This window comes from Papaver somniferum, chromosome 10, assembly GCF_003573695.1.
Source record: "Papaver somniferum cultivar HN1 chromosome 10, ASM357369v1, whole genome shotgun sequence".
NCBI classification, from domain to species: Eukaryota; Viridiplantae; Streptophyta; class Magnoliopsida; order Ranunculales; family Papaveraceae; genus Papaver; species Papaver somniferum.
In genome coordinates this window covers 80,947,966-80,962,695 of record NC_039367.1, presented here as the reverse complement: position 1 = coordinate 80,962,695, position 14,730 = coordinate 80,947,966, and the positions used below count along the sequence as shown (strand labels likewise).

At 36.2% G+C, this 14,730-nt stretch overlaps 1 protein-coding gene across 1 annotated transcript; it reads right to left on the bottom strand.

The window, feature by feature from the left end:
* Positions 1-565: 565 nt before the first annotated feature.
* On the bottom strand, positions 566-2,890 carry LOC113318186 (phytolongin Phyl2.2). Its single transcript, XM_026566318.1, has 2 exons — positions 1,426-2,890; positions 566-792 (listed from the first exon to the last, which is right to left on the bottom strand). Exon 1 carries the CDS (start codon positions 2,401-2,403, stop codon positions 1,651-1,653), a length of 753 nt encoding a protein of 250 aa, XP_026422103.1. The 5' UTR covers positions 2,404-2,890; the 3' UTR covers positions 566-792; positions 1,426-1,650.
* Between the last annotated feature and the right edge of the window lie 11,840 nt (positions 2,891-14,730).

Sequence of the window (14,730 nt, the reverse complement as noted above, 5' to 3'; positions counted from 1 at the left end):
TATACCTGAAAGCTTGATGACCAGTGAATACTTTGGTCTGACTGACTCCAAGAGATAGCAACTGCAAAAATATAGAAGGCCAGGACAAGCATCGAAAACACATCACCAACACCACCACCAGCAGAAGCACCATCAGAATCAGAATCAGTTGACTCCCAAGAATCTGAATCATTGGAAGAATCTAAAGACAAATAATCACGATCAACCACACCTGAAGCAGCTAAAGCTAAAGCTGAAGCAAGCAATAATCTAATAAAACAGTAGCAAGTGCAGGCTTTTGTAATTCTTGAGTAAGTTTTTTGTAATTACTTTCACAACTTGCAAATGAAATCGCTTCCAGTAATGAACCACTTGCCTCTGATCATATAAACTTATTCAAGGGATTTCAATATTAAATCAAAACTTTCTAAACAACAGTCGGTTTCACTATTGTGTAAATGTCCCAAATAACGTATTCATAACAGTGAAACATACTTCATAGAATAACTAATCTTTCTTTAGCAAAAATAAGCAGTATCTTGGACGTTTATTCCTCATTTGAACTGTAAAACCAAGACTAAGCAAAAGTTCTCACCACAAAGGATGTATATAGATATAATGGTACAAAAGCAATCTTATTTCAAAAGGTAATAAACAAAGTACAAACAACGGAAATTTGTTTCGGTGCCGCAATGTGAAATTCATATTCCCCTTCTAGCACATTTAAAAGTCAGCAATCGGCAACTTCAGATACAATGCTTTGGAGTCAACTCTACCAATTCATCTCTTGTTTCTCAAAACATTTCCTTGCATCTGGATGATGGGAACACGAATGAACACAGACACAAGTCAGTGAGGAGGGCTAATGAATGCTTGATGTAATCAAGATCGTCCAAGTGAGCCACATCAAAGATCTCCTCGGTGACCACCACCATAATCCCCAAAAATTTAATGCTTCTTGACAAATAATTTCCTTTTCTTTTCTCATTTGCATCAGTACCCTGGTAATGACACTAACCGAGGCCTTAATGTGTACCAAATATGCAATTATCATATTTGAAGAATGGAAATTAAAGAGGTTTGTGAGTTTCCAAATATTAGGTTAGAAACTAACATTTCGCTTATGACACTGATTTACAACTGAATTCACTTTAAAAAGGAGTACAGCCTAAAGAAAAAAGAGTACAGACTAAAGAAAAAGGATGTGCTTCTCTTTAGATTTTTATTTTTGCTAAAACTTGAGATTCATTTTCTCAACATAAAAAGTTTACAAATAGCATTCATTACTGCCAGATACTAAATACTCAACAAAGTAACGAAAACAAATGCATTGAATCAATCAAGACAAAGAATCAACAAATGATACCATTAAACATTATGGACTGACCAATCGAACTATAGAGAATTACACGTAAATGGATACAAAGAAGAGACAAGAAGAATTACCCAAATTATGCTGAAGAGAATGTGAGAAAGTTTCCATCCACACCAAGCATCTCACGTTCAGGTGTTAATAATCTGCCCAATTGTCTCCAACAACTCATCACACTGAGGAAATTTACAAGACAAGATAACGAGATTTATAGGACCATACTTGCTAATCTTCAGTCATAAAACTAATCAATAATACATCCTCGATTCATCCAGAACAAATCTTCAAATGTAATCGATTCAACTAGCAATACATTCAAACCCTCTACAAATCCATAACCATACCCCGAATAATACACAACATATCATAAGATCTATTAACAACACAGTCCAAACATGTCTTCTCCACATTTTCTTGGCATGTAAATATCCATTATTTCTCATATATGAACCAGATTTCAATAAAGACGTCGAGAATTCACGTGTTAAATTAACATCATCATCACACGATAAATCCACTTTGTTTTCAACCGGCAATTCACTTCTCTCGTCATCCATTTCACCCGAAATTTTCTTCTTTCTAAGATGTTCACTATGTTTTGATCTTGAATTGTGACTATCATTACATAAATCTCCCGCTGACATAATACTAGATTGAAATTCATTGGATTTACACTCATATCCCATTAAACTACGAAAAATAGGGATGAATTCTTCATGAAAACAATGAGAAGTAAGAATTTCAAACCTCTTTACATCTTTCATCTCCAAGATTTTCGAGAATGCTTGCTTAACACAATCCAAGAACTGAAAACTCTGTAAATTACCGAATTCTTCATTAACAATTGCAAAATATACGAATGGATCTTCCATCAAGAAGCTGTATATCTTTTCTCTAACGGTGTGACTGTAGGTAATGTGATAATCAGGTGCTTTTTCAAGACATCGTAATGCTTTGGTTTGTAAATCAAGATCGCCGGAACTGAACTCGGCAAGAACGGTATTTCCTTTGGAAATGCAAGCATAAAGAACCAAATTCCGATCCGAAACCATCAATCAGTCGAAAAATTACAATATTCAAATTCAAATCAAGGATAAAAAGAAAAACTCACCTAATCCTTCTAGGAAAGCAGTGAGATTTCAAGCAATCAAATTCTACAGAAAAGAATACCTACTGCGGAATTTGACCCAGATAAACAACGACCAAACCCAGCTATCAATCAAGTTGATTGATTGCAAGATGGAATAAATACCAATGGAATGAATTTGGTGTGGTCGTTCATGCAATACTTGAAATCTTTGAATGAGAAAGGGAAGCTTGAAATCTTTGAATGAGAAAGGGAAGGAATGTCTAAAATCAGAAATCTAGGATTACGAAATGAAGGAATCTAGGGAATGAATAATTTTCATTTGAAGAAATGGGAAGGAAGAAGAGAGAATACGTGTTAGTGAGGAATTGAACGTCCTCTTTCTTTTTTCTTTCTTTCTTTCTGCCTGCTCTTGAATGCAACGAATTACACGGAAAAAACTGAATAACAAGGATTAGTTGATTACGAGGCGAAGAGGACTTTCGGATCTAACGTCCATTTGTTGGATTTTACCCATGGCCTGTGGGCGGTGGTGGGCCTAGCGCTGTCTATTTCTTTGGGGGAAGTTTTGGAGTCCGGCTGCTTCGAGGCTAGGGCTGCACAAGACCCACCCACGATACCCAAACCCATCGGTACCCGCTAAATCCTTGGGTTTTTAATCCATACCCGCCCGTTGTGGGTGCGGGGTTGGTTATGAAAAAAAAACCGTTGTCTGTGGGTGCGAGGTTGGTTTAAGCTAATACCCGCCCATACCCGCCCAAAAAACCCGCAGATTATATACCATCAGATAAAACTAATCCTAGTCGTCCATTATGAAACCCTAATACTAGTAGATAGGATAACTGATAACCCTCATTCACTTTCTACACTTTTCTCTCTGTTCGGCCTCTCCTCTTCTTCCTCCTCAGTTCTTCTTCTTCACCTACGAACGACAATTACCAGAAATCTTCACCAGAAATCGACAACAACAACTTCGAATCTTCACCAGAAATCGACAACAATCGAAAAATCAACAGATTCAACACTTAATCTTCATCTGTGAACTTCCTAGATATGAATATTTTGGGGGTTTTGGTTTTTTTTTCTCACTTAATCAAGGAGAATAGAAGTTACTCTAAATACTTAAATATAAAGCGGGTTTAAACCCGTTTAAACCCATACCCGCCCAACCCGTAGCGGGCGGGTAACAAAACCCGCCCGCTGTTTGTGGGTGCGGGGTTGGTTATGAAAAAAAAAAACCCGCAGTCTGTGGGTGCGAGGTTGGTTTTAGCTTATACCCGCCCATACCCGCCCATGTGCAGCCCTATTCGAGGCGTACCCATATTTTTTTTTGAACCCTAATTTGGGGCATACAGGATAATTTTGGGGCATACACACTTATGATGCCATCCAATTCAAACTGTTAAGGGATGTCCTAGTGATGCTAAAGTTACTGTAATACCCTCATATAGTTCAAATTACATTACTACCCTTCCACTTAATTAAATTCTAATCCTAAAACTTTCCCACTAATTAACCCATCCCCTAATTAACTAACCTCCCACTAATTAATCGTTACCCACTAATTAACTCACTCATTAATACTAAAACGGTTACTTAAGCCAAAAAAATATATTTAAAGTTTTAAAAACCAAAAACCCTTCTCTCTCCCTCTTCTTCACATCTTCTTCTTAAAAATTTCTGAAAATTTGTTCGATTAACTTCTCTGTTAAACACATACATGGCACCTCGTGTTAAGCGATGCCCTAGAAATACGGTGCCGAATCCTGGTGTTGCTTATGTAGCATGTCAATCTAGGGTTTTTGGAAAAGATGGAGATGAAGTGGATAGTGGATCGATTGGTGTTGGAGAGGGAGAAATATAGGTTGATTCTTTAAGATTGCACATAGAAAGGTATTTCCCACAAACCCATTGTTTATTTTTGCGTATTTCGTTGATTTATGACATGTAATCGATGATTCGTCTCGGTTTTTGTTAGTTTCAGGGTAGTGTTCGGCTGAAATGTCGCAGCCGAACTTTTTTTTTTTACACAGACGAAGAACAGTTCGGCTTAAAACTTGAATATCGTATGAGCCGAACCATTGAGTTCGGCACCAAATTTTTTTTATGATAACCAGCCGAACTTGAATGCCATTATTTAATAACCGATCTATTATTGTTGGGTTGATTGTTCGGCTCATTGTGATTAATATCGAATGTGCCGAACTTTTCTCTGACCATGTCTAATATTGTTGGCCACCTAGTTCGGCTCATTGTGATAAATATCGAATGTGCCGAACTTTACACTGTGTATGGCCAAAAGCTTCCTGTAAACTTGTTCACTTATACGTGAGTTATCATATTTATTTAATTTGGAAAACTAATTAAGGTTTGTAATTTGTGTTAGCACCCATCTGGGAAAATTCAAAGAGAATCTCAAAAGGAGAACAATGGAAGTGACTCCTTCTAACTCAAAAACTCCCAAACATCGAGGTGGTGGCACAAAGAACTTACACGCAGGGAAAAGGGGAATTGATACGACTTGCTCTTTGCCTGTAGAACAAGAGGATGACAATGATGAAGATGTTGGTGAGGAAGGTCAAGAAGAAGAAGAACTAGAACAAGAAAAAAAGAAAGTTGTTACATCAAGGGAGACAGGTAAGCACATTCCTCATCCGGATAATGTGATACGTCCTCGCAGGGATGGTTTGCCCCATGGTCTCCCTGAAGATGGTGGAAGAGTGTTGATTGGCTACAAGGAGTCATGGGCGAATAAAATTTACGAGACTTCGGATCACAGGGATGCAGTCCACGTACTTAGACACCAAAACGCCGCACATTGGGATATTTTCAAAGAGGCTCATGAGGTGGTGGCTTTAGTACAAGGCTCAGGTTTATGGCATGATATTTTCTATGCACAAGAGGAATTTGATGTAGTTACAAACTCAAACTTTTGTGAGAGATTCTGTCCGGAGACTTATACATTTCATCTCCCCTTTGGCGAGATGGAAGTCACTCCAGATGATGCACAGAAGATTAGTGGTCTTAGAACGCATGGGAAAAATGTTTACTCAGCGGTTTATGAAATGACTTGGGATGAGTTGTATGTACTTGCTGAGGAAACTCTTGGTTGGCCAAAAGACAAAACAGAATTGGAGTTTTCATGCGCTGCTAAAGAGGTGAAGTTTGTGGATTCTAGCACAAAGAAGTTGAAGAAAATCAAGTTCACTGCTTTGAAAAAGTGTTTTGGAGACACAAATGAGAAAATTTTAAGAGGGAGTTGGTTATGGACGAGGTCACAGCTATGCGCACCGCTACCGCATATTTGTTGCATACTTTAGAAAGTGTTATATTTCCCGATAACAGTGGGAACAAGGTTAATGCTCAATACCTTCAATTGTTAAAGAATTTGAAAAGCTTCCAAAAGTACTCTTGGGAAACCGCGGCCCTTTCTTTCCTATTCGAGTAACTTGGAACTGCGTCTAGGTTAACAAGTAGAAACATTGAAGGTTATTTCACAATGCTTCAAGTAAGTTTACACATTGTAGTTCCATTTTCAAGAAAAAACCCGTCTTTCAATTTTGGTTTTATGTTTAAGTGAAATGCTATGCTTTTTGTCTAATGTTGTTTTTATGTTTAAGTTACAGTATAAAGTTCGGCATATAAATATGTAATACGTATTAGCCGAACCTTTTACAATTTGCTAAGTAAAAAGCTCGGCTTATAAGTGTTTAACGCGTATAAGCCGAACCTTACACTGTAACATTCGACTGCTCTCTTGTTGTTAAGTTCGGCACAAACTTCCATCTTAGTTTAGAGACGAACCAAATTGCTGGCACTCGATAATTACCAAAGGAATCCTGTTCGGCTAAAACGGAGATTTTATAAAGAGCCGAACTATTTGCCAATATTTGACGCCCCAATTCGCAATGAGCTTTGCAACATTTTCTTCATACACTTCTTCGGTGATGGACCAAGTCAAAGCTTCCCAATCATTGTGGAAACATGCCCACATCCTTTCATTAGCCTCATATGCTTTTCTGAATTCTTTCTTCTTCACTTCTCGTTCTCCATCCGGTAATGTAGCAATCTTCTCTAGCTCTTTCAACTTGAGCGGTTGGATTATCCCTTGGCATTTATTCCTAACATTATTCCATACATGAAAGGAACAAAGAAAGTTTTGCGCGTTCGGAAATACCTTCCTTATAGCAAACATCTAAGCCGCCTCTTGGTCGGTTACCATGACTTTTGGTAGAGCATCCTCCTGGAAGATTAACTTCACTTGTTCCAATTCCCATACATAGCTTTCTTTCAACTCATCATGCAAAAAACAAAAAGCAACGGTGAAAGGTGACTTGGTTGACGTATGACCAACAACGTTCATCAAGGGCATCTCATACTTATTGGTCTTGTAAGTGCAATCCAATATGAGAACTTGTGGGAAGCATAACGCCAACTTTACGCATTCCGGGTGGGCAATAAAAAGGTGCGTCACGTGGACAAATTCATCCAATTTATTTTGGCAAGAATAGTTCTTCTTTTGCGCCAACCACAATAATTGTTGCATCACCAACCTACCTTGCAAATCCATTTCTTCTCAAAGTATTTCTCGCGTTATAGATTTGTTGCAACGTAGTCTTGTTATTCTTATCATCCGCCTTCAACTTGCTAAGAATTTTAGAGGGTGCCATACGTGCCCGTGTCATTTTATCTACCTCCGCATGTTCATGAGCTTTCAGTCTTCCGTCTATATAATGTCCATGAAGATCCTTTGGACGTGGGTGGTTATGACGGCAATCCATATCTTCATTCATTTTGAAAACTTTTTCATTTATGTTCCACTTTAAGACGATCTTGAAAGGACAATTTATCTTCCTTGTTTTAGTCTTATATTTTTTCCCGGTCTTCCCAACATATGGCTTACCTTTTTTCTTCTTGCTTACTTTCTTCCCACCCCTCTCACAAACCATCTCAACCCGCTCCTTTTTGCTTTGTCTACCTTTAACTAGGACGCAATTGATTTTCCAAGCATGTTCCTCAACCCATTTAACAACTTCTTCTTTGGTTTTCCACGTCTACATATACACAAGTACAAAACTTAAGTTTTATTAATGATTTTGCATACAACAAACTTGAAAATTAATAAAAACATAAACTACGTTACCTACCAAGTCAGTTTGGAAGTGATATTTAGTATCTTCATGGAATGACATCAACAGGCGGTGGTTGATCCTCCACAGTTTCCATTTCAGGAACAATCTACAATAATATCGCACAGGTTTTGGGTCAGGTTCGTTTAACACGCAGTACTCTATGAAAGCCGATCTCACGGTTCGGCTAGTTAGTGTTCGATTTACAAAGCCGAACCTATTCTCAAACATGGATTCGGCCTATTGGGCACTAATATTATAAGCCGAGCCATAAGACTTGAAATTTATAAAAACAAAAATTATGGTTCGGCTGGATAACGTGTAAGCCGAACATTACACCTGTAACTCGTACAATTTTTTGTATATGGTTAGGCTTATATTATCAAATCGCATTTGAGCCGAACCATGAAAATTATTTGGCGCGAAAATAATTGAGTGAAAGTTCGGCGTATATATTTCTCAATCGTAGAAACCGAACTGTTCTTATTTTTGATGGTTTGACATACATATTATCTGCCGAACCTTACTCTGTTGCGCCGAACTAGTTGCAAAAATCATAACTTTTGGTGAAATAAAGCTACAAAATGGAAATTAAACAACTTCTATAACCATACTTGTGTATTATTAGCATTGGGTTCCTCATCCATGTACTCATCTTCGGGGTTTGGCTCCATGAAGGAATCATCTTGAGCTTGAGAAAAGGGTTGAGTTTGGGTAAAATCATTTTCAAAATCCAACAAATAAGCCATGTCTGGATCTCCATCGTAATTGATATGTATTTTCATAGCTTTACGTGATGAAGATTCATCTTTCTCACTCGAATTTGTATCACACATCTCTCAATAATCACAAAGATCACAAAGAAAAAAAAAACTTTCATCCTCTCCTTCTTCTTTTTCTAAAAAAATAACTCATTAATCTTTAAAAAGAAAATTATGATCCTAAATTAACACTAAACTAACTAATCATATTAACACTAATCTCATAAGGGTATTTTGGCATATATGAAAATAGGTTGGATAAGGGATAGCCTAGAAATACTATTTCCAACCCCCTTTTTGTCTTATTATGTATGCCTCCAAATTATCTTGTATGCCCCAAATTAGGGTTCTTTTTTTGAGGCGTATATCAAATAGGGAAAATTAGGCTAAGGCCCGACCCATGGATAACCAATAATATAATAATATGAGGCCCTTAATTAAAAGAAGTTTAAGTCTAGGCCCCGAGTTATTAAAAGACATTCATGCCCTTTAATATATTGTCAAGCTCCAAATTAAATAAAATTTAAATTTAAGCCCAAAATTATTAAATTTAGGCCCAAAATTATTAAAGTATACTGTGAATGTGTAAACAGAAGTTACACACGCATATGACATGTGTATCCAGAAGTTACACATCCTTATGCCATATGTAATGCAAAGTTACACATAAAAAAATAGACATCAAAAAGAACGCATACAAAAAATACATGTATTACTTTAATATTCATTTACAATAATTTTTAGCATGTGTAACTAGAAGTTACACACACTTCTGTCTACTATAATTGAGAGTTACGTATGCATCTATATAGTGTAATTGAGAGTTACACATGCATCTGATTTGTGTATTCAGCATCAACTCCAATTCCAGCGAGACCATTATCACATTTAAGCAATTATCTTTTATAAAGTTATCTGAAACCTGAAATATAACAACAAGCAATCAGTATTTATAAGATTAAAACTAACAGCAAATACAACAATGTATATTCAGTTTCACCTACACGAAATCACATTCTATCATAAGGAGATGTGGAATCAAGTAATTAAAAACTAGAGCTTAAAAAACAACTTTGTTGCAAGAATTCAATTTTTTTACAAACTCAGAACAAGTGCTCATCAAACACACCAAAGTATAAGCATATGCAACAGATACACATCACAATTACACATTCAATTAACATGTGTAATTTATAGTTACACATCCAATTAGCATGTGTAACTAGCAGTTACACATCCATAAAGCTTGTGTAACTGGCATGCGTAATTTTTTGGTTACAAGGTTTGTTCATTTTAGCATGTGTAATTAGAAGATACCCATGCATCTGTCTAGTGTAATTCAGAGTTACACATGCATCCTACTTGTGTCATTAGGAGTTACACAAGCATATAACATGTGTAACTAGAAGTTACACATGCATCCTACTTGTGTAATGTGAATAAATGCGCAGTCTAGACATAGAATTTGAAACTAAAAACAACAAGAGAGGGATCTAAAAAAGTGTACCAGCAAACAAAGAAATTTCGTCTTCCCTGTCCCGTTTTCAACAAGCATAATTACAATGTGAGGATCAGCAAACTCTCCCTCCATGATATAAAGCTCAAATTTTCCTATCTGCAATACGAAGTTAACGTCGAAAGATAAGGTCAATTCATGAACTATCGCATCCTTGAAAAGGTGATTAAACAATAAAGACTTCAAACACATATGTAAACAGGAAAATAAACAGCCCAATTAGAAGCTTCACCAACACTTTTCTCATACATTAAGACAACTGAAAGTCCTAATGATTCAGTTAATCGAGATTCTTCAATTATGTATTTAGTTAATGATATTTCATAGTTAAACAAGCATTTATAGGTATACTAGCAACTAAATCTCCTTCGTTTAAATCAAATATGGATTTTAATGAAATCGAATCTTAACTGTAGCATAAACTGAAATCAAATAATTACCTATGACGACTGTCACTACCACTTTCTAGCAAACGATCACCATGCATATAATATAGACTTTATATCCAATCCAATTACCATGTGTATTTATAAATTACACATCTAATTAGCATGTGTAACTAGTAGCTACACATCTAATTAGCATGTGTATATATAAGTTACATATATAATTAGCACATGTAACTAGTAGCTACAAGTTCATTTATCTTGCCCAGTCCGCGAACTTGAGTAGGTTATATCTAAAAACGATGTTTGTGAACTTATTCTTATATAAACTAAGGAATGCAAATTGCAAACCGTGGCTATATAGTTCATGAACCGATTCGAGTGAATCAAATCGTTTTTGCTTCGATCGTGTCTTGTGTAGTTACATAAGATTTCCTTGCAATTGAATAACTCTCTAACTAGTTCATTTGAGTCACTTGAACTAGTTATGGTGAAGAAGAATGTGGTTGATATAAAAGTGATCATATGGCTAACCATTTGGTTGAATATTATTGAACCAACAAATGTACAAGTTTGGGTACGGTTACACAAGCCTAGAAACGTGCATTTCATTTGTGTGTAACAATATAGTTTTCGATCTAACGGTTGAAAGATATTAGCTTGAATCTAAATCAGGTTTTCATCTGACGGTGAATATTGAATGCTTTGTTACCAAGCTAACATTGATTGCAAACCCTGATTTGAAAGACTATATAAGGGAGAACTCTAGCAACTGGCAAACCTAATCCCCACACCTTGTGTGTGATACTAGTTGTGTTAAGCTAGAGTCGATTCTCCTTTAACCTTTGGTTTCTTCTTCTAAACCAGGTTAAAGACTTAAAGACTTCATTGGGATTGTGAATCCAGACCGATACTACTTTCTCGTAGTTGTGTGATCTGATCTTGTTGTTTCTATTGTATGAGTACAATTGTAATAATCTGCTTGAGATTGATATCTCTGATAGGCAAGATATAAAAGAAATCACAAACACTTCGTCTTATCGTTTGTGATTCCACAATATCTTTTTTCGCTGCGTCGATTAGGATTATTGTGAGGTGATTGATAATACTAGGTTGTTCTTCAAGAATATAAGTCTGGTTTATCAATTGGTTCTTGTTCACCTTGATTTATCAAAAGACGGAACAAAACTCGTAGGTATATTCGTGGGAGACGAATTTATCTATTATCGTAGACTTTTCTGTGTGATATGGATTTGTTTATTAAAGTCTTCGACTTTGGCTCGTAGCAACTCTTAATTGTGGGTGAGATCAGCTAAGGGAATCAAGTACGTAGCATCCTGCTGGGATCAGAGACGTAGGAGCATAACTGTACCTTGGATCAGTGTGAGATTGATTGGGGTTCAACTACAGTTCAGACCGAAGTTAATTTGGAGTAGGCTAGTGTCTGTAGCAGCTTAATACAGTGTGTGTTCAATCTGGACTAGGTCCCGGGGTTTTTCTGCATTTGCGGTTTCCTCGTTAACAAAATTCTGGTGTCTGTGTTATTTCTTTTCCGCGTTATATTTTGTTATATAATTGAAATATCACAGGTTGTGCGTTGTTCAATCAATTAGAATATCCGACCTTTTGGTTGTTGATTTAAATTGATTGACACTTGGATATTGGTCTTTGGTACCATCCAAGTTATCTCTCTAGTATTTGATAAAGACTCGCAGATTTCTATTTGCTTGAGTATATATCAAATCGAGAGATTGAGATATAAACTCTTTGATATACTTTTTATCTAGATTGAGTTTGACTGTCTAGTTGATTCTCTAGAAAGTATATTGGAGTTTGTCCATACAGATTTCTAAGCGAAATATTGGGTGTGGTTGTTGTACCCCTACTTTTTCAATTGGTATCAAAGCAGGCAAACACGTTTAAAAGACCTTACAAGTCTGTGTTTGTGGCAATCTGAGTATGAAGACAAAATCTCTGACATATATGCATACCAAGATGTCTTCTAAAGCTTTTAACTATGCCAAATGTCTTGGGAATACCTCAAAGGATTACTCCTTAGCTGATTCTTCCGAATCCCGAGGTAAGAAGATTGGTTTATCTCGTGATGACATATCTCTCTCTGATGAGACATTGGGCACTATGGAAAAAGCTGAGATGAAGCTCACCAGAATCTCAAAAAACTCTGTTGAGATTATTGATTTTCAGGATCATGATCAACTTATTGATGAATTTGAAAAGTCTCTTGATCGAAAACATAAACTTTATAGCATCATTGAGTCCTTCTCTTAGAATATTGATAAACTTCTCCAAGAAACTACTTTACAGCGTGAAAAGATAAGTGTTCTTGAGGATATTGTTAAGGAAGACTCAATTAGAGAGAAACGTTTGATCGAGACGGAATTCATCAGAGCTTTACAGTCTTCGTGTCGAAAAAGAGAAACTAGAAGCATCCGTTACTCTAGCCAGTGAACAGTGCAGATCCTTAGAAAAGGAAAACTCTGTCGTAAGGAGAAATTCTTCTGTACAAACTAATTCTCATGGGTTGCAGTACATGAAGGATCTTACAGAAGAAGGTTGTGTCAAGAAAGGTTTACATAACTTGCAATCTTCTCATATGGCTATGAAGTTAAAACAGGTGTCGTTTATTGCTTCTCCACGAACCTGTACATTCTGTGGGAAAAAGAATCACTATGCTATCCATTGTTTTGCCAGGAGGAAATTTTTTTCTAAACTTCATAATTTGCTTCTTTACACTGTCAATGGAAAAATAGCCAGTTGACTACTGCAGTGAATCGCATGCCCACAGAAAACCAGAAGCCTTATAAATATGATCCCTTTCCTAGAAATCATCACAAGGTTCAAATGCTTTCTAATGGTATAAATTCTTGTGCTGCCGATAAAAGCATTCCCTGTGTTTATAAGACTGTTTCTGGTAAATCTAAGTCTAGAAAATGGAATCCTATCTATTCTGATCCTCTTGAATTAGTTGCAAGAGGTCCTAGATTTAGTCCTCAGAGAAAGCTTTCTGATGGATATGATAAACACACTGTGTCTCACTCTTCTGGGATGAAAGACAACCTAAGAAAGGCGAAGAACACGAAGATCAAACTGTCAGATGATATATACAACTCCTTTCTCGATGATCACAGTGGGATTAATTTCCACTCTATCACCTAACTCCAGGTATTCTTTCCTTTGTTTCTAACTTGAGAGGTGCAAGGAAATTTATTGAGAAATGCTCAAGTATGTTGTACATTATTTCAGTTTGGTTTTTGTGCTAACAGTTCACAAACGTCCGCGTCCTCCTCTTGAGAGTTCTTAGGGTTTTCAAAAAGCAAGATTTTCCTTCTCCTGTTTACATACACATATATATTACTCTATATTGTGTCTCTCCATCCCTAACAAAAATTATATGGAGAACTCTGCAAAATCTCAAGAGATTGTGCATCTTGATATGGAGGAAGACGCTCAAGGACGTGAGTCAATTCAAGAGCTGGTTCTAAAGAAGATGATTGAAAGAAAGGATCACAACTCCTGGATTGATGATTCTGTCAAGGATTTGATTCGTGTTCAGAACGATTCAAAGGTCGAGTTTGCAAATCTTCAACTGCAAATAAACCAACTCTTGGATAGTCAGGCCATAATCCTTGCTAATCAGAATATTCTGATACGAAATTAAAAGAAGCTCATCATGGACTGCACTAAGGCTAGACATCTTGCTCGTGTTGTTGGTCGTAAAGTTAGTGTTCTAACTCATGAACACGGTGTGTCTACAGTCAAGAGAATAAAGGAAATCAGTGATACCTTCTTTGATTGATTCATTGAAAGATATGAGGTTCTTAACGAACTTTGATTTTCTCCTTTATTTGCCTAGTAAATCTTCTATTTTCTTGTTTTTGTTATAAGAATAACTAGAGTTTGGAATAGCCATTATTGTGATTACACATAGCTATGTCCAACGTTTTCATCTTCATGTTTTTAGATTTATTGGTTTAAACTCTAAATTTGTTTGGAAGATGGTTTTTGCAGTATTAATCTTTACGGTTTTATATATTGCAAATTTGTTATGGGATATGTGTGTTTACGTCCGTGAACTATGATTATCCCATACCTTGTCAAAAGTAAAGTCTTTCGTATGTCGATATGCATGTATTGATAAAAGAATGAATAGACTTTTGACAAATACAAAAGTTAAGCCTATTATGTCAATTATTGATGGAAGATAGGTTAAAATCTTTTGTTTGCAAGGATTATGTCTATTGAATGTCGTTATGCGAATAGTGATGGAAAATAGAATGAATCCTTGTGTATTCCGCAGTATTGATCTTCCCTGATCCATATTTTATATATTACTGTGAGGCTCCGTAAAGTGTCTTATGTTGAGCATTGAACGACCAAGTTGATTATTTTTATGATTAGCTATGTTGTTGTTCCGTGAGGTCCTTTATGTCGAGCATATTCAACTAAATTAATCATCTTGTTTGGTTATTTAGTTGTTGC